Source organism: Leptonotus elevatus, chromosome 2 (genome assembly GCF_054856555.1).
Source record: "Leptonotus elevatus isolate MCC_2025b chromosome 2, RoL_Lele_1.0, whole genome shotgun sequence".
Classification (NCBI taxonomy): domain Eukaryota; kingdom Metazoa; phylum Chordata; class Actinopteri; order Syngnathiformes; family Syngnathidae; genus Leptonotus; species Leptonotus elevatus.
This window is the reverse complement of record NC_141240.1, coordinates 31,657,029-31,678,331: the sequence shown is the minus strand read 5'-3', so window position 1 is coordinate 31,678,331 and position 21,303 is coordinate 31,657,029. Positions and strand designations below refer to the sequence as shown.

At 40.7% G+C, this 21,303-nt stretch overlaps 2 protein-coding genes across 2 annotated transcripts; both read left to right on the top strand.

Annotated features, from left to right (window-relative positions):
- Window positions 1-3,165: 3,165 nt before the first annotated feature.
- Window positions 3,166-6,844, top strand: LOC147179616 (uncharacterized). Its single transcript, XM_086068087.1, has 2 exons — window positions 3,166-3,327; window positions 3,508-6,844. The coding sequence occupies exons 1-2, from the start codon at window positions 3,291-3,293 to the stop codon at window positions 4,596-4,598; spliced, it is 1,128 nt and encodes a 375-aa protein (XP_085924213.1). The 5' UTR covers window positions 3,166-3,290; the 3' UTR covers window positions 4,599-6,844.
- Window positions 6,845-8,204: 1,360 nt separating this feature from the next.
- On the top strand, window positions 8,205-20,995 carry LOC147179615 (major facilitator superfamily domain-containing protein 6-A-like). Its single transcript, XM_086068082.1, has 7 exons — window positions 8,205-8,446; window positions 9,381-10,824; window positions 12,651-12,748; window positions 13,811-13,972; window positions 14,943-15,041; window positions 17,377-17,669; window positions 20,379-20,995. Exons 2-7 carry the CDS (start codon window positions 9,383-9,385, stop codon window positions 20,532-20,534), a joined length of 2,250 nt encoding a protein of 749 aa, XP_085924208.1. The 5' UTR covers window positions 8,205-8,446; window positions 9,381-9,382; the 3' UTR covers window positions 20,535-20,995.
- Window positions 20,996-21,303: the final 308 nt, after the last annotated feature.

Below are 21,303 nucleotides of genomic sequence, written 5' to 3'. Positions count from 1 at the left end.
CGCCATGCTGTGCCGCTGTCCGCTTCGTTAACACCTCTGTCTGTCACATGCACAGACACCTCCGGGGGTACACACCAACCGTCCACCCAAATACTTTCTTTCTGCACTTAAAGTAGCACTAAGGAACTTTTCAGCCTTAATAAAATATTTTCATAATTCTTCTGATGAAACATCGACTTAAAACTAGTTGAATGGTACTTTTCCATGTCCTGAGGTGTCTGTATCATTTTTACTGGCACTAAGCAACTTTGAGGAGGATGTAAGGAACACTGCCACACACAAAAACTCAACATTGATCCGTATTTCACTCGCTGGAATGAGCAAAAGAAAAGGAAATGTGGTCTTCGTTCAGACATAACAATACCACTTTTGTCCATATGGCGTCGCCATAATCAACGTAAACTGAAAGTTCCTTCGTTTTGCTTTAAAGACCCTGTAAAGTGAATTCAGAGATGTGAATACAGTAGGCTACAGATACGATGATAGTTGCTGAAAATGTGCCAAGGCTTTAACCTATCTAGTAGGCTACTCAGTTGTGGAGATATTGCACTAAACTCCTTTTCACCATTTCACCAAAGAGGAGGCACAGAAGTCTGTTAGCTTGCTTTAATTGTTATTTAGTTTTTTTTCTGTGGCGTACTTCAGAAGAGTACAATCACTTGGGAGGGAAACTGGCTAATTGATCCTAGATTTGAATATTTTTCACTTTGGGGTGTACTGACTTTTGTTGCTCTCGGTTTAGACATTCATGGACGAGTGTTGAATTTTTTAGGGCGAATGTATATTGACACTGCAATGCAATCTGTACACTTTACGACTTTACCTTGAAGAAAATTACATTCCTCAGTGTCTCCTGAAAAGCTATAAGAAAATATTTTTTTTCTGAGATTACATTTATTTATTTATTTACGCAAATGGTTTAAACCTCGAAACAATGTGTGTGTGCAACGCAGTCTCGTCTCTATTGAATTCAAACCGCAATCTTCGCTGCTTTTAAAACAAATCGTTTGCGTCCCCTGCTGGCCCCTAGTAAAACAGCTGAAGAGGGAAAGTGCGTCGTGTTGTGTTTATTGTGCTATTAAACGCTGCTATGTGGACATATTTGTGATATTAGTTGGAGAAAGTGTGTGCAGCTAAACACGACACCTTGTGTCTTGATGGATTCACACGTCAGTCGGTGGGCAATGAAAATAGAAAGTGCCACCCAGATGGAGTGTGAAAATGAAGTAGATTAAGATATGTAGAGTATAATGTTCCAAAGCAGAAGAACACGGATCTAATCCTGCTATGCGTGGATTAACGTCTTCATTCGGGTTTTCCTTTAATCCCACTGCTCTCTCTGGGAGTGTGAGGCATGATGTACAGTATTTGCAAATACTTTCATGATTGTCTCTCTCCTCTTTTTGTTACATTCTGTCACGTAGCCCGCCTCTGACAGCGGCCACAGTTCCTGAGTAGCAGCAGAGCAGAATGTGTCATTTTGTTTTGTGTTACCGGAAAGCGGAAATAGGCTATGTTACTGACTGACTGGCAGGTAACTGAAGGTGTGGCATTGTGCTCATTGTATTCAGGCTGAATCTGTGAAACTGGAACCCTTCACACACCCGATAGCTGCTGGTGCGGGAAACCTACTTCCTTCTGAGAATTACAGACAGAATAACGTCAAAAGTACTCTTTATCTTATTTGGGGAAGTATAGAGAAGTCGAGAATCCGATGTGTATATAAATTGCTTGTGAATGACAAATTGCTGACACTGAATTCAAATGCTTTGGAATTAATTGAATTACTCAGATGTAAAATTCAAGACTTTTACATTTAAAAAGGTATACAAAAATTGTTTTATGTAGAAATATTCAGAGTAATTAAATAGCTAATGAGCAAGAGGTGCTTAAAAATCACTTTTTTCCTTTTCCCCCCAAAGGTCTTAATCTTTACAACCTTAAATGAATATACTATTTATACAAATTGTCTTTCAGTTTTCTTGAAACTGTGCTACCATAAATGAGAACAATGTTTGTGTTAATTGTTTTTTGTTATCCTTATACTGTATATTTGATGGTTGTTTTTTGTGCTACTTCTATTTGTATTACAAGTTTGTTTGTTTTTTAATTTGATATAATTAAAATATAAATTGTGACTGTCTTTCTGTAAATTGCCCTAACGCAAACATCCTAACTCTGAACTGAACAAGTATGTTTTGATGTTGTCGTTTTTTTGTGGAAAATGGGAAACGTGGGGATTTAGAAGGAAACTGGAAAATAGTTGTTTGGATGTCCTGAATGAGGTGTTGAAGTTAAAACTGGTTTGAATCAATGAAGAAATGGGGAAGAAGTTAAATAGGCAAAAGGAAGCAAAATAATATTGTAATAATAATAATAATAATAATAATAATGATGATAATAATAATAATAATAATAATAATAATAAAGCATTTTGGGTGTAGAATACCATTAAAAACAAGTCATCCTGGATGATGTCCTCATTAGGTGTTAACATGCCCCAGTTGTCAGCCAAAGGCCAAACTGAACATGTGTTCAAGTACGACATGGGACTCCACATGGCGACAGAGTGCTTTATCTGGCCCATGGATTTGGACGGTATTAATTTAATGTAATCTTTCTCTCGGTCACCGACAGGTCTGCTTGCAATTTATCTGATACATCCTGTCTCATCCCACAGATGAGAGTAAACAATTTGACATCTGGACCTGGGGAAAATTGGAATGATGTCCAATGGCCCTAAGCATGGGCACATATACAAGCAACCATTCATACCTACAGACAATTTTAAGTGTCTTTTATGGTTTGTGGACCATTTTCGGCCCACTATTCATTTTTTTAACAGCCTCGCACATATGCTTAAAAAAAAACTTTGACTGGTGACAAGGCACCTCAAACTTTTTTTTTAGGGGTAATTTATTTTGGAATGCCGAAGAGAACCTACACAAGTATAAAGACAACATGCAAACTCCACTTAGGAGGGCGACTTCTGCACATCATTTCTACATCCATGAAATGATAGAGATTAAGAGCTTCTTGCAATCAATTGAATAGGGACTTCTGATTCTGCCCTGTGGCCTACTTAGCCTTCAATTGCTTAACCCCCCCCCCCCCCCTCCTCAGCTTGGCCCGCCCTCCCATGGCCTGATAAATAATTTACAAGCTCTCCTCCCCTCATTGCTGTGTGTCTTTCCATCCGCTTTGTAGTGTCTCTCATTAGGTTTTCCATCCTCTTGACCGCCCACCTCCCTCACTTCCAGCATGTCTAGTTTCCACCTGCTGCCCGCTGAATGTCGACGGCGGTCGGAAGAAGACAAGCAGATGCCCGTAAGACCAAAATCTCTGTCATTCAAATTGTACAAATATTATTGTAGCATAAAAAGGCAATATTTATTATTTACTAGTATGCAACATCTTAATGATCTGTTTTTCATCTTTCGTTTTACACAAACATGACAGTAGTGTAGTTTAGCCATCTTGAATTTCATTATTGTTTTCTTTTGCTAGTTTGCACGTGCGCAGCCATGAGGGCGCTCCTCGTCCTCGTCCTCGTCCTGGCTGCATCAGCCGTGTCCTCCCGGTCTCACAGCAACTGGTGCGAGCTGGGTTGCGACTGTCGCGGGGATCTGAGGCTCGCCATCTGTTCGCGAGCCAACTTCACCGAGCTGCCTGGCAGAGTCCCGTCCACCACCGAACTATTGGACCTGGCCCACAACCGCATCGCCGTCATCCCCGAGCGCTCGTTCAACAAGAACCGCAAGCTGCGTGTGCTCCTGTTGCAGAACAACAACATCAGCGTGGTGCAAGATGGCGCCTTCTCACAGCTGGAGTTCCTGCAGAAGCTGGACCTAACCTGGAACCGGATCTCCACTCTTAGCAAGGGTTTCTCGATGGGTTTGGCCTTCCTGCGCGAACTGCAGTTGGCTCACAACGCACTGAGCAGCCTGGACAGCGGCAGCTTCATGCACCTGGACAGCCTGCAGAAGTTGAACCTTAGCAGCAACGACATCCACACCATCCAAGTCAGATCATTCGCCTCAATGAGCAGCTTGCGACACCTGCACCTGGATGGCAACCGGCTGACTTCCCTGAAAAGCGGCATCTTCTCCATGCTGCGCTCGCTGGAGCTCCTCAACTTGGCCGGCAACCACATCAACGACACACAAGTGGGCATCTTCATACCGCTCACCAGCATGACCCTCCTCAACCTGGCCAACAACCGGCTGACCAGCATCTACTTCAAGACCTTCCTGAGCATCCGCACCTACAGCACCCACATCCTGCTGGAGGGAAACCCGTGGAATTGTGACTGTGACCTGCAGAGAGTTTTCCGGAAGCTGAGGAGCATCCAGAGACTCTTCCTGGATGATTACTACAACCTGACGTGCAGGGAGCCCGCAATGCTGCGCAACTACCACCTGAGCCAGGTAGATGCGGAGCTGTGCATTGCCGAGACGGTCACTGTGCTCATCATCTCCGTCACTGTCGTCATAACGTTGCTGGCCGCCATGCTGATGGGGGAGAGGAAGAGGAAACGCAAGAAGAGAAGGAAGCACTGGACGCAACAGGGGCAACTGTCAGACGAGTCAGACTACTGACCCCGGCTGTTTTCATTTTTTCTTTATAGTGGTACCTTGACTGATGAGTGTCCCAACTGACAGGTTTTTCACTTGATCAATTTTTTTTTCTTTGAGTTGCAAGCCAATATTTTAAATTCAAGCAAGCTTCAATTTGTGCACCTAGCAATACAGCGCAAGTACTTAGATGAGAATCAACATTGGATGAGTCAAGTCATTAAAGAGATAGATATGTATTGACCTTTTGCACGTGATGTCACAGCCCTCATGGGAACGCCCCCGACGGGACCCTGGACGGCAAAAGAGCCACTTGCCCGTATTGTAACCACTGAATCTCGTACAGCGTAAAGTCCTTTATCTAATTGATTATCTTATAAAAATGGTCTTCTTGCTGTGCGGTGGGTTGTGCAGACAGTCAATGGAGTAAACCAAATGTTGCTTTTTATCGCATACTTACTATTGAAGACGAACGACGTCAATTGATAGCAGCAACCAACAGAAAGGACTGGCAGCCCACAAAGTATTCACGGATTTGCAGCGATCATTTTTTGGCCGAGGTTAGTAGATGCATTTTCAAACATTTTACTAGTAAACGTACACTCTAAGAAAGATTGTAACAGAGGTGTCGAATTGCGTGTTTCAAATCACATTAACGAGCCAGATAGTTAGCGTTCACTCCAACTGCACGAACACAAAGCTTAGTTTTAAAATGCACCTTCTTCAAAACTAGTAAGTGCATTTGACTGTTTAATAATGGGGGATTTCGTCTTTTTGCTTGGAGTTTTTCACTCTGGAGCCGGAGTCATATTCATGAAATGACTGCATAGCTTGCCACTACGATAGTCATTTCTTCCATGCTAGTAAACATAGTAACATAACATCATCACAGCGTTTCAATATAGAATGGACTATTTAGAAATAAGTCAGTTAGCATGATAACCAAGTTTTACCTTCGCATCACGAGGTATATTGTCCTGAGCGTAGCATCTCGTCCCAGAGACTCAGCCAGCGACAAGCTTTTGAGTCAGCCCCGGTGTCAGGAGAAGAGACGGCTACATTGGCTACATAATGGTATAGGTCGTGCGCTGTGAATTCCGGCAAAGTCGGCGATTTGATTAACTTGGTAAAGGGGTGTTTTCAAACTAGCGGTCTCCAACTTAGGTAAATATCGCGCTCTATGAGTCCCGACTAAATGTGCAACTTCGACTGACAGGCGAACTTTGGTTGTAGTAGTAGATTTCATGGCTCTATGGGCAATAATAACTTTTCATTTGTAAAATGACAGTCGCTAAGTCGCTAAGTCGCTCCGGGTCACGTCCACTTCCATTCAACAATCATTTTCTTCCGCCGTCCGCCATAGGGCAGTCACATGATCACGTGACGTCGGTGCAAATGGTCAAGAGCAGGGGTACACAAGGAGTTCAGTTGTTGGTATCACTCAAACCTGGATAGCTGTTTTTGCTAGTGTTGTGCTAGAAGGGCTAGCCGCTAAAATCATATATTACCGCAGATCCTTTACTCTTACGCTCTAATGAAAGTCAACCAGAAACCGCATTATAGTGGCAGCTAATCACTAAATTACTAAATTACTGTACAGTGTAGTTGCCAGGTCTTTCCGGCACATATATTTATCGATGGCAAGTGTTTTTATTGCCAATGCATGCATCAGTGGTATGCAACTCATGTGGCGTAAGAGTGGTACATCCGCACAAGTCGTAAATTTAATTAGGTGTTTACTATAGGGATGTGGTGGTGATGCGTAATTGTCAGAAGGTGAACAAAAAAGTCCTACCTTTTGCTGACTCGCTAATAGAATGCTTATTGTAACGTTAATAATCACATTTTGAACCTGTTATTATATCACCATCTTGTTTGGATTTAGCTACTTTTAACTGGTCGTTGTGAACAAATACTATAAAGTAATAAGTGACACATTTTAGAAGTTACCATTTTATATTCTCTTATTATGTTCAGCCTCCTGTGCAATTTTTCTTTATTAATAACACATACATATATTATGATGTTTTTGGGGGGCTGGATCCGATTAAAGGTATTTAAATTCATTACAATGGGCAACATTTATAAATTGGTACCTAAATTTCATGTGTTTGTCCTTTTTTTTCACAAGGTGGCCGCAGCAAACTTCACAAGCAACAGTTTGGCAGCCAGTCAACATTTCTTCAAACAACAGACAAAGTGCTTATTATATAAACTAATTATAGCCTCTCCCAGTTTAAGTTTACTGTGAAACTCGAAATGAAACAACGATAATTACATTACTTATCCGCGAGCTTCATGCTAACACACAATTTAAACAGACTCAGATTGACGAAACAAACTTCGATGTAGTTTTAAACCTTTAAACGACGGATATTTGAATGCAAGCTGTGTAGCGTAGCAAACACGCGATCGAATGGTGTGCGAAAAATTACTGATATACTGCAACTTAGCCTTCTTCACGTTTCCACCATCAAATCTAGAATCAGACTGCAGCCTTGTAGCCCAAAATTATCGTTTATTTATTAATCAAAGCATGTAAAATGTTAGCTGAAGCCTGAAAACATTTATTTATTTCCATTTTGTTTATGTTAGTACTGCAGGTAGAATACAGTGCTAGAGTGCTTTTTGTTTAAAAAAGTATATATATATATATATATATATATATATATATATATATATATATATATATATATATATATATATATGAAAATCTTCATGTTGTTTGAAAAACATTCAAATAGGTGTGACATAATTGAAGGACTTTTGAGGTCAACTTTTGCCATCATATTTGGTTTCTATGAAAAACAATCAAGATGACGTCACGTCAACTGTCAGTACAGTCAAAGTCGCCCTCTGCAGGTAACAAGATTTGATGCAGTCTTGTGCAGTATGCTTTATTGCTTTTTGATATTGTTTATTGATTCCTTATATTTTAAATCGTACACTACTACCCAAATAAGAGTTTGTTTGTTTATCTATCTATCTATCTATCTATCTATCTATCTATCTATCTATCTATCTATCTATCTATCTATCTATCTATCTATCTATCTATCTATCTATCTATCTATCTATCTATCTATCTTTAATTTAAAGTATTGTCTTAAAAAAAACTGAACACGCTAAACCTGAGTTCATCTTGGTGGTGGTTAGGGTTAGGGGTTAGCCGTGTTGTTATGATTTTCATTTTATAATCATAATGTGAAAAAGAAAATAAATCTGGTCCAGATTGCGTTGGGCGCCGAGCTCATATAGATCTATAGTCGAAGGCGAGGCAGAATCGCCGGTCTCGGCCGGCATTGTTAATTTATTAATGACATTGGGAGGATCCCCTTTTCTCGACTCGTCAAAGGAAGCTCATCGAATTTGACCCGTATGCATACAGGATGTAGAAAAAGATAAACACCAATACGTTCAGTAGCTGTCCAGTCCAACTGATTGTTCACGGTGAATCGTCATATAAGAAAAATACATACATAAACATACATCATGCACATTTCAAAATAGTGTGAGGGACAGCGTTACTCATTCTTTTAAAGACAGTACAAACGTAACGTAACATAGTTTCTTATTTTGAAAGCAAGTTACGGAAGTTCATTTTATCCACCATTGCTGGCTTGATGCTGATGTCGGTCCAGGACAGGTGGGAACTCCGGTTCGACGAGCTAACACGAATAAGACAAAAGAGCCGGCGACAAATAGATACACGTATTAAATTAACACCATACGACGACTTGTATTGGATTAAAGCGATAAACGCAGACATATGATAGGATTTCGTTGGTAAAATGTCCTACCAGAAAGAGAGCATCTCAAAGAGAAAGTGCGAAATAGTAGTTTGACGTGAATGGGATCGGTGACCTAAGCAGGTAAGCGGTTCACATTTATTTCTCACCCCGTTTGCATTAGTATTGGACAGGTAATTGCCTAGTTCACGCAATATTGGTATTTGTTGTTCAATAGTGTCTATAATGTGTTAAATTTAGTTTTTCCAAAATAGCTTTTAATTTGATATTTTCTACAAGCGTTTTAGTTTGATCTGACGTACACCTGTTTCTTAGAAGGTTTGTGAAAGACAGAAAGTACTTCCGCGTCGGAGCGTGTGACGGACGTGTATACAAACTGCGGTGCGGGACAGACACTCGCTGTTTTTAAAAGGTCCCCTGCTATGCATGCTATGTTTCAGCAGTGGCTTGTGTTGTGACTAATTCACTCATTCCGTACTCTCCTAATACAGTCACTGTACTGTGTAAGGGTTTGTACAAAGTGTACAAAAAAGCTCTAGTGATTATGGAGATCTTTATTTATTTATTTATTTATTCATTCTCCATATATGGATTTTTATATAGTTGGATAAAAAAAAGGCATATTACACATTTTTACACAGTGACCGATATGTAGCTGATTTTAAAAGTGATTTAGTGAGTGAGTTAATGATTGTGAACAGGTTCTCCAACTTTTTACACCAATAGGCCTACCGATTAAAAATAGTTTGCCTCTGCAAGTACCACAATAATGACTAACATTAAACTACAGTAGTGTATGAGGCCCAAGTGTTCATCAAAATGATATGGGTTTAATTTAACATTATACACAGCTTGACATGTTTCTAAATTATAAGAAAATGGGTGGAAATTTTCTCAAATCTTTATGTGAGAAGGGTGGACTTTTCATTTGGTGCTGACAATCTTACTCGAAAGTCCAATTTTTGCTCACAACACGAAGGAAAAAAACGACCGAGTGATGAGTTGTAACTGTTATGGAATTTCAAGGTCCTTATGTTTGCATTTCATATTTCTCCAGATATGCCAGCTAATGACAAGGTTGCCATCCTGACTGACGATGAGGACGATCCACAGGACATGTCTGTGCCGGAGGGGGCGTTCAACAAACTGTCATTGCAGCAGAGCAGCGTTCCTGTTCCTGCTCCTCTTTCCGTCGACTCCTCAGCCGAGCTGCCGGTAACCTCGCAGTCCAGTCCGTCCTTGAACTGCTGCGAGAGGATATTCCACCGCATCAACACTCACCTCCTCATCTCTAAAATCTTCTATTTCTTCTTCTACGCCGCCTACGGTTCACTGCACCCGCTGCTTGCGGTCTACTATAAGCAGCTGGGCATGTCCGCCAGTCGCAGCGGCCTCCTGGTGGGCATCCGTTACTTCATCGAATTTTGCAGCGCGCCATTCTGGGGCGTCGTGGCCGACCGCTTCAAGAAGGGGAAGGCGGTGCTGCTGTTCTCGGTCTTCTGCTGGTTGGTGTTCAACTGCGGCATTGGCTTTGTGAAGCCAGCCGACTTGAAATGTGTGGAGACGGGTGTCGACGTGACCACGGCGCCCCCGCTGACAACCGCTCTCCCACCTGGAAACTTTACACAGGACAGCAACTCCAGCGAGCGCACCCGCCGCAGCCTCATTGACCTCCGCTGGTTCACGAAGTTCGTAGTCCCCAGAAGCAAGCGTAGCATCAATGATACAACCCCTGATAGCAACACCACCACCACAACTGTCACCCCTGTCCCGACGACGAGTCACAAGGAGCATCATATCGTCTATGACAGCTCCCAAGTGGAGAACATCTTCCTCATCATTTTACTTCTCATCATCGTGGGCGAGTTCTTCAGCGCTCCGGCCGTCACTATCGTGGACACGGTCACTCTGCAGTACCTCGGCAAGGCCCGCGATCGCTACGGCCTGCAGAGGATGTGGGGCTCTCTGGGCTGGGGGCTCGCCATGCTGCTGGTGGGCATCTGGATCGACCACACGCACGTTAGCTTCGCCACCGACGGCCTCAGCTGCATCCTGCCCGACTTCCGCCTGCGCAACTACCAGATCGCCTTCATCGTCTTCGGCGTGCTAATGGGTGCGGCTTTCATTGTTGCCACTCAGTTCTACTTTGAAAATGGTCCTAAATATCGGCAGCAGGTTCCAGAGGGTGGAGCAGAACAGATGGACGACTCGCGGGCGCCGTCCAACTCTGATCCAAACAGCGGTAGCGCCGCTGCCGATCAGGAATTCCACTACAGCGACCTTCTGAAGCTTCTGTGCAGCGTGCGCTACAGCTCGGTTCTATTCGTGGCCTGGTTTATGGGCTTTGGCTACGGTTTTGTCTTCAGCTTCCTGTACTGGCACCTGGAGGACCTTCATGGCACCTACACACTCTTTGGTGTGTGCTCTGTCATGAGTCATATCTCGGAGCTCGCCGCCTACTTCACCAGCCACAAGTTCATCGAGCTGGTGGGACACGTCAGGTGAGATCTTGAACCTGTCTTGGAATTAATGGAATCAATTCCAAATTAGATTTTTTTTTTTAAACCAAATCCAAGCCAAATGTCTACCTCTATGTTCCACAGTAATTTTTTCACATGGTCTAATGATGCAGCAGTTGCATGCACCGCTTGACTAGCTAATGGATTAGCCAATTAAATCATTCACTGCAATTCAAGGCTATAAACGTAAAAAATTCATTTGAACTAATTCTATTAGTTTAACATTTGTTATGTAGTGAGTTAACTATTAGTCATGCGATTAATTACGAGTAAAAAAAATTATCGTCTTGACGCCCCTAATTTGTAATGATCATCTCGTCAGGCGATTACAATTTTTTATTGTAATTAATCGCATGACTTCACAAATTAACGCACGATTAATCACACATTTTATATCTGTTCTAAATGTACATTTTCATACTCATACTCACTACATAAAAAATGTTAAACTAATAGAATTAGTTCAAATGAATTTTTGACGTTTATAGCCGTCAATTGCAGTGAATGAGTTAATAGCCAACCACTCTACAACCTCATTTGCTGACACCCATGTCACTCACCAGGCTTCGCCTTTTAAAGCCATACACATACTCAGTTACAGATACTACAGGAAAGTAGGGGTGTGCAATATATCAACAACAAAAAAATCGATATCTTGATATTGGACCATGCAATATGCATATCGCAAAGACACGCAATAAGTTTCATATAGAATTTAACGTTTTTATCTGAATTTGACCAGTCGGACCTTAACTAAATTGTGCACCGCCATCCAAGAGGTAATTACAATTGATTAAGAATACATTGAGTTTGCTTATTTTACAACATGAAAAAATATAATTCTTTCATTAGATATAAAAATGTCATTTCTTTATGTACATGCTAAATATTGCAATAATATCTATCGCTATATTCAGCAACTATATCGCGTGTTTTTCCAGTAGCGTGCAGCCTTACAGGAGAGCATGATCATCTTTAATAATCCAAAATCAGTATTTATCAGATTACTTGATCAATCGACGGGATAATACATAGAATACTCAGTTCTAAAAAGAAAAAAGAAAATAAATCTCATAGCCCTCCTGTCAGTGTCACGTTCAAAAACGTTTTAGCTTGTTTACCTGCCAGTTGAGTAGAAGTGCCTGTGGCTAAAGCCAACTTGTGGCAGGACTTTTACTTTCTGGACTTTGATTCCACAACCCTGTTGATGACAATTAAGGGTTGAGATTTAGTGTCCTTCATCCGAATATTTGGGGCCAAATGAAGTTTTAATAGAGATTTTAATGCCACAAACCAGGGAAATGTCAATTTCACAAGTTTTTGACCCCTGGTGCTCTGCGGGTTCCGTCCTGTGCTCAAGGACACCTTGCTGAGCATCTGTACAACTCCACCCATTCATCCACCTGTCATTGATGTGGTGGTGAATTTGCAGTCAGCTGCAACTTTTTAGAGCGTGTGTTCGAGGTCCTTCTGCCAGGCCTCCACATTCCGTGCGGATGCCATTAAAGGGAGATCACACGGCTGTATTCTCTGCGTGGTTGCATGCCATTAAAGGGCGACTAGACATAACTATGCACCGTGACTACATTGTGGTGCTCTTTCAAAAGCTCGCACCGAGCTGTCATGTGCGTGTCTGCAAACACGTTGTGTGTGTGTTCTGAGCAAACACAATAATCCTAACTAGTCATGAATTTGTGGTCTAAGGGTGGGTCGTGTTAAGATTGCTTTGTTCATGTAGGACAGCATTGACGCTTTTAGATTGGAGACGTCCCCCAGATGCTTAAATGCCGACGTGTTCTCGCCCTCAGGGTGCTTTATATCGGCCTGGGCTGCAACACTGCGCGATACCTCTACATCTCGTACCTGCAGAATGCCTGGACTGTGCTGCCAATGGAGGTCCTCCAAGGTAATGTTTATAAATAGTTCAGGACGCAGGTGTCCAAATGGAGGCTTAGGGGCCAGATATGACCGACTTTTTTTTTTTGTGGCCTGTCAAGCAAATCATGTGCATCTACTTGAGGTTCGTCACTAAAATATGTGCCAAAAGTCTGATAAATTGTCTTCACTTTTAACTCCTTAACTGCCATTGACGGCATAAACTATTTGTATTAGTTTGACATTTTTTTCCCCTTTTGTTGAAAATCTAGATTTTTTTTTATTGTACATAAAATTTGTGATTAATCGCGAGTTAACTAGTTGAAGTCATGCGATTAAAAACTTTAATCGCCTAACGCCCCGAATTTTTAATAATATTTTCTTTCTTTTTTTTTTATTCATTCACAGCCGTTGACAACTATAAACGTAAAAAAATGTAAAAAAAATTCAACTTTTGTTAACAAGAGTATGAAAACCTAGAATTTTTTTATTGTACATTTAGAACATATAGAATTTGTGATTAATCATGAGTTAACTAGTGAAGTCATGTGATTCATTACAATTAAAAACATTTAATCGTCTCTTGCCCCTAATTTTTAATAATCTCTTTTTTTTTGTAATGAATTTATGGCAACGAATGAGTTCATAACACTTCAAATTTTCAAGTATTTTTTTGTTTCCTTTTATAAAATAAATTAAGCAACAGATTTGAGATTTTGAAAGTAGTTATCCATCAATTTGTTGTGCAATTAGTGATATAATGAGGCAATTCTTCCTGCATGTGGTTTCATAGTTACAACTTTGGCCATAATGAAAGTGGTGTCAAATTTAGAAGATAATTATTCACACTGACGACTTGTAAAAGATCCTGACAAGCTTAGTTTCTTAAAATACTTGTTCTTGTGGGACTGCATAACTCACTCTTTTATACAAACATAAAGTGTATTGGTCACATAAAACATGAAATACTCACTGACATCTACTGAATTGAAAAGTATGATAAAAAAAAAAAAAGTCAAACGTTTTTGGTCTCACTTGCGAAGAAGTCAAATCAATGTTACAGGATGTCATGTGACCTGTGGTTGTGTTGCAGGTGTGACACACGCCTCCGTTTGGGCGGCTTGTATTTCCTTCTTGAGCGCCGCCGTCCCGCCAGATCTCAGGACGTCCGCCCAGGGCATCCTGCAGGGTCTTCATCTTGGGCTGGGCCGCGGCTGCGGGGCCATGGTGGGAGGACTGCTGGTTGGTAATTTTGGTAGGATGCCCTAATTCATTTGGAATTGTGATTCATTTGTGCGCATGTTAATCTGAAATTACGTCCCTGATGGCCCCTCATAGATTATCCTCATGTTGAAGGATTTGTTGTGATGATACATGTAGTTTTATTTATTCTTGCAGCAAATGCGTGTGTGTGTGTGTGTGGAGGGGGGGGGGGGGGGGGGGGTGAAATTATAAACAAAAGACAAATATCTGTCATTTATACATCATTACCAGTTTATCAGCACAAAAACATTAAAATAAAAGTGATGTGGTGAAATAGTGTTTTGCAATGGTCAGCAGCTTCTAAATTCAACGTTATCTGGTAACAAGGAAGATCAAAGGAGGGGGAAATGTCCAGTAAATTAAACTTGGGAATTAAGTGTAATTATTGGAAAGGTATTATAACTACTATACATGTAAGACTTTTGTTTTGTCATAAAAAGACATCAATGTCTCTCCTTGCCCACATGAGAGAGCATCATAGTATACACAATTTTCAGTGTTTTGATTTCATTTGACTTGAGCAGTATCCTATCTCACGCAAGTTCATTCCTCAAATTTTTCCTCCATACTCGAGGCAAAAAATGTACTGGGCGATTGCTCATTACTGGAAAAACCAGTAAATTGGGGCACTTGTAAGTTAAGGTATCACTACACTAGGATGAAATCCATGAATTATGTTAAAATGTATTTTCACTAAATGTATTTAAATTCCCTGTTAAGAGCCAACCTTCAATTTCGTAAATTCCTGGTTCACTCAATTTCATTCCCATTAATTCCCATGAAAAGTTTCCAACTTTAAAAATTCCTGTCATTTTTCGACCCGAGTCACAAGGTCACAAGAGTGTTGCGGCAAACCACATTGTTTAAAGTCCTTGACCAGCTTTTCACATACCATGTTGTCTTGTATGAAGCATGATGAAGCAAAACGGCTGCACACTGATTCGCTGGTTGAATTTTTGCAGGCGCTGCAACGTCATTCCGGGGGATTGGCATGGCTTCTCTGATCATACTCCTCATCTTCGTCCTCATCCAGTGTCTGACAGGCAAAAGGGAGGGAAACGGTGAGTAACTCCCTGCTTTCCAAACTCTCAAGTTATCAGTGGGGCATGCACATGATGTAAATACTGAAAGAGACTTTCCTAGTTTATGAAGGTCCTAACATACCAACATTTAGAATGGAAGTGGCATGCGATCAATACGAAGACATTTTCTGGTGGCATCATGCTTGGTATTTTTCATTTCATTGATTTTATATTTCTGGTCAGTCTTAACGGTAGGGCTTGGTATCAATTCTAACTTCCTCCATCGATTTGATTTCAAATAAATTCACAAGAGTTCAGATCAATTCGATTTCGATTTCTTTTTTCTTTTTTTGCGATTCGATTCACTTCATTCCGATATTGGTTAATTATGGACCATCAATACTTCTTAAATATCAAGGACATGATAAAAACTCCACAAACATTAAATTCCAAATTCAACTTTGCATAGGCAGTAATTGATAAATGATTTTGTTTGTTAATGAAAGTAATATGTGTTATAATCACTTAAGTGTTAAACATTGACATCAGCATGGATGAAATGAAAATATTTTCATAATTCAAAAGCAATAATTGTAAATATAAATTAAAAAGATTCTGAATTGTCTTAAATTGCGATAAGTCAGGTCTTTCTTAAATGTAAGAACATTTTTAAATTAATGTGAATAATTTCAACAAAACAGTAAGATACAAAAAAATGGTCCCTTTTTAAATTCTATTTTCGTATGGATTTATGGGAAAAAGAGATATTAAGATAATCAAATCTTGGTTTTATGAATAGATATCAGTCTTGAAAAAGAAAATTGATTCAATATTGATTATTTTATTTTTTTAAACCCAGCTCTTAATGGTGGATGTGGGGTTAGCACATCCACCTAAATATTCTGAGGTTGGGTTCAAAACCGGTTTCTGGCCTTCCTGTGAGGAATTTGCATGTTCTCCCTGTGCTTGTGTGTGCGTGTGGGTGTGTGTGTGTGTGTGTCTTCCATGGCTTCCAAATTCATGCAAATTCAGATATCTGTAGACAGCGCCGAGCCTTATATACGCAGGCAAATATGCTTGGACGTAAGTTTAATGCATATACTAAGGAGGTGAAGCTATCGCTGTTCAGAGCATACTGTACTCCTCTGCATACGGCACACCTGTGGTTAAATTATAGCCGAACGAGTTTGCAAAAAATCAAGATAGCATATAATGATGAGAGTATTACTAAATAGTAGGGGTGTGCCAAAAAATCGATTCTTATAAGAATCGCGATTCCCATTTAGTAGATTCAGAATCGATTTGAAATGTTCCAAATTTTATTTGATTTAAATTATTTTGTACTGCTTTGCCTTTGTCTGTGTGTGCCTTTATTTGCTGTGCTGTTCATGTTGTACCCTGTTTGGCCACTGAGGGGCAGTGTGTTTCCATACACTGTTAAGTTGTAGCCACATTAGAGAGTAGAAGGAAAAGGTCACGATCAAGTTATTCCAATAAAAGTTTTTTGTTTTTTGCAGTGTGGTGCCGTTCTTTTGAGTGATAAAAGTGCCGCGAGTAGCGCGCTAATTAGCATAAGTGAGTCAGACTGGAGTAGGTCATTACAATTCCTTGCGCATCTATAGATTGAAGCATAAATCATTGTCAATCAAATCATTTTGAATAAAAAAATCGCTCTTAATAGAAAATCGATTCGGAATCGAATCGAATCGCAGACCCAAAAATCGGAATCGAATCGTGAGACATTCAAAGATTCCCACCCCTACTATATAGGCCTGGATGGACTAGCGCGAGTGAAATGTTTGTAACTGAAAGGGTTAACATCAGTTTAAGTGCTACACGATACCAGTCCCCGTTCTGGAAACATTGGTATTGTTGTCTTTTAATATGATGCTTCCTAGTGTGTTTTGGTATTTGTGTATTTTTACTTCTTTTTTTTTTCTTTTTTTATTGTGGAGTTGGTTTGTTTGTGGTTGGATTTTGCGTCTGTAATAAAGCATTATCATCATCATCATGCATGTGTTATGTTGAATACTCCAAATTGTCCTCGTGTGAATGGTTGTCTATTTGTCCACAATTGTCTGGTGACCAGTCTAAGGTGTAACCTGACTCTGAAAGTCAGCTGGGAAAGCTCCAGCTCAGTCATGACCTACATGAGGACACACTTTTATAAAAATAAAAAAAATTGGATGGATAGAATTACTGTAATTCTGATTACTAATGCATTAGCGATTAACTATGACACAAACTCAGGAACGTAACTCAGTCGTCATAACCCGATGAGATTCACACACCCGATCTCAGAAGAGACAGACGTGCTAACCACTCCACCCTATTCAAATTTTAAAAAATTCTTCTTTGTCTTTTGTTATACTAGAAGACAAAATGTTGGCAGAGAACGTTCCGGTCCCCTCCAGCCCTGTTCCCATTGCCACCATTGACCTGGTAGAGACCCAACGCCTCAGTGGGAGTACCATCCTCAACCACCAGGTCGCCCCTCTTCCCGTAAAGAAGACCAAGTATCAAGAAGAGCAAGAGGACATAGCCCGGCCGGCCTGGGTGCTCTCGGGTGCCCCCTGGGTCACCATCGCCTTTGCGATTGCTCAGATCAAAGAAATGGTGAGCTTGGCCAAGAGTGGACAGCTGCCACGTGAGACGCAGGCCCTACAGGTGAGCCGTGTCATTTTACACAAAACAAATCCGTTCATTTCTGTGTCTGGTTGTAAAAAATGTTTCACCTTATTAATTGGTTTAATAGGCCGTTTCATAATGTTTGTAAACAACAGGCGCGCAGGTACTTCCGGGTGGCAGAACGAGAGTGACTATCGCTGACCTGAACTGCAAAACGTGACAAATACTCATTGCGTTTGGGGATGTGCCACCAGATATACTCAAATAATAATCATCATAATCTAGCACAAGATGTGGGTGAGGAGGATAAACGGAATTGATTGTGTTGTACAGAGAAAAGGGTAAGCCACAGTAGCTAGCCACTATGAGGGTTTGGAAACGTTAAAAACTGGTGACCAAACCCTAAATATTGGGTTTGTAGAGTATATTTTCTCACTGGTATTTATAAAATTACAGTGGAACCTCGGAGTTTGAACGTCTCGGAACTCGTACAAAACCGACTCCAACCCAAAAAATCGGAGTAAAAAATGCCTCGGAGTTGGAACGCCCAAGCAAATGAAGCTAAGCCGAACGTACCTTGTGCTCACGTTGCGGTAGTTGAGACGATGCACTGCTTATTTCCAGTCAGATTGTGAATACTCCCGAATGTGCATTTTGATTTTTTTACGACAATTTTCTTCGCCATGGGCCCAACGAAAGACAACAGTGCCAGTGGCACCAAACAAAAACATAACAGTGCTACGAACCACAGTGGAATTAGGTAGAGGTTATCGCGCCGTTGCAACTACCGTGACTACTTCTGTAAATACTGGCACGAGGACACCCCCCCCCCCAGCTGTTCAATAATGTGCCTGACGTTAAACAATGCACGCAAGGACCGCTTAGTAGTCTAACAATATGCCCAAAGTAAAATACACAAACTCAACAGTGAACTAAAGCAAGCATTAACATAGCATTTATCATCCACTGATTACATCACACCACAACAAAAAAGGTAAGGTTTTTTTTATTGCTTAAATACTGCACAGGTGTAAATGTAAAAAACATAAATATAAATTAAAATAGGAATTTTCTGTTTTTGGAGCTTGGAAACGGATTAATTGCATTTACATTATTTCCTATGGGATAAAATGTTTCGGAGGTTGAACAATTCGGACTTTGAACACTTCGCAGGAATTAATTATGTTCAAACTCCAAGGTACCACTGTACTCATATAATATACATCCCTAGCAAATGGTTTGGCTATATGCGAGTAATATTGCAAAACATAGTGGCTAGACTTAGAGCTAACGTACTTCACTCTATCCTTTGCAGCGTCAAAAGAGCAAGCAACAGAAAAATCAATTAATTGGCCCGTCACTCTGTGACTAATTGTGTGCATTGCCGATCCTTATTTTTCGCGTGGAGGCATGCCATTAGCGCTGCAATTTTTAAACTTTTTTTTTGCTCATCAGTCAAATAAAACAAACCCGCCAACTGCAACTATTTACGATCCTTTTTTATTTGACTTCCATTGGAGTGAGTCAGACTGCTTAGTTACCTGAGAGCAAAAAAACGGGCTTGGGTCACACCTACAGGATCTGAATTTACGCCACATCCATTTTTGATTCAACTCATCTCTGTTGAAATGTAAATTACAGTCAGTCTGTGCCCTTTTGAAGACATTTATCTCACATTGACAATTAAGTTTTTAAAAGTACGGTAGTAGAGAAGAAGGCTAAAAATGTTTTTTATTTTTTAAACGCATTTATACTTATCAATTTTTCTGACTTGATGCTTTCTCTTCTTACTGGTGGCCCCTTTCGCTGCAGAGAGGTGAGACATCTGCTATCCCATTTGTACTTGTGCGTGTGTGCACTATTAGGCTGTGTTGTATGAGAGGCCTTCAGGGGCGTATTTCTGGACTACCTCTCACACATACTCCTGGAATGCTCTCAGACACATGTAGCACTTTCATACACACTACTGAAATGCTTACACACACACACGATAGAATTATTTTTCTCCTCTGACACAATTCTAAAACGATCTCTCACACTACTCTAATCCTCTCACACATATATAATCTGCTCATATGATGTACTGAAATATATCATTTCAGTAAGGCGTATGAGAGCATTTCAGTAGTATATGAGACTGTTTCAGTGTGCAAGCAAAACAAAAATCCTGTGTGAGTGTTTCCGTAGTCTTTATGAAAGTTTTTTTTTGTGTTTCAGTAGTGTTAGAGCATTTTAGTCATGCGAATGAGAGTTTTTCAGCTGTGTGAGTGACCAAAACAAATCTGTTTGATCGCATTATAAAAGTGTAAAAGATCATTTTGTGAAGGAGAAGGAGAGCGCATTTCAGTATAGTCTTGAGTAAAAATATTTTCAATAGTGTGAGAGTGCTATAGTATTGTGAATGAGAGTGATTCAGTTGTGTATGAGAGTCTTTCAGCTGTGTGAAATTGTTTCAGTCATGTTTATGAGTGTTGTGTGAATGAGAGCATTTGAGTCGCTTGTATGGGATTGTTCCAGTGGTGTGCATGAGAGTGTTTTAGTAGTGTGTTGTTACAATGTTTCAGCCATATGTGTGAGAAGAAAACCTGCATGATATCCCTGACGTCCTCTCATAGTCACGCATGCATGCCACTTGACGGTGTGTGATATCTTTCTGCACGTCGCCACCGCTCTTCCTTGCATGACACTCGCGTAAATGTGTAAGCACAAACATGGACAACGTGCGTCAGCTGTTTCTCGTCTTGCCAGGTTCCTAACGACAGAGCGGGGGATGCGACGCACAGAATTGCTGGTGATGGCGGCGTCGAACCCACGGCCGGGCCGAGCCCCGCCCCCGCGTCTCCGACAGACTGTAACAAAGAGCAGCAGACGCCGGATGAAAAGAAGAACTTCAAATTCGAGTAGTTGAACTTCCTGTCACATTGAGACTGTAAACATTCCCCTGTTGAAAAAGTGCCTCTTTCGTAAGTTCTACCATCTGATGGTGATTTAATTTAAACGTAAATTAAGAGTTGTCTATTTTAGGGCTTTGCTGAGCTGGTATGTGAAATGAAACCAGTTTTTACATCAACATTGATGTTTGCTTGGCAAAAGTCAGTTTTACGCGCCTTATCTTCCACATTCCCAGCGAAGCACTGTAATATTCAAAACAGTATTTAAATTCATCCTGTCATCGCATCGATTAGAGACGCGATGACAGCAGTTTGGGAACTAATCATGCCGTCAAACTCTCAGTTCACTGAAAGTGACCATTTAAGATGAAATGCCAAAGAATTCCCAATACTGTACATGTATTGCTGAAGGCCTATTTCAACTGTCTGATCTTGATCTTGCACTGACATAAAAATATTTCCTTCCCTGCGGAATGTTTTTGAACTTCTGTCAATGACCACTTGGTGGCAGTAGCGCGTTGAAAGAATCGCTGTTTTCAAGACCTCAGTGGCTTGCGTGTGGAGGGTTATTGAGGTCGTGATGCGCCTACAAATGATTGGCGTGTGTGGGAGGGCAGTATTAAGCTTCCTCAAAAAGTAGACTATTGTAAAAAAAAAAAGAAAAAAAAAATAATTTGTTGGTGTGATGTGTGTGTAGCCCCCCTAGGACTCAAGTTTCCTCACAACCAGGATTCAAGGATGCCTCTGCAGCAGAATAAACCTCCATGGCCCATGCAATATAG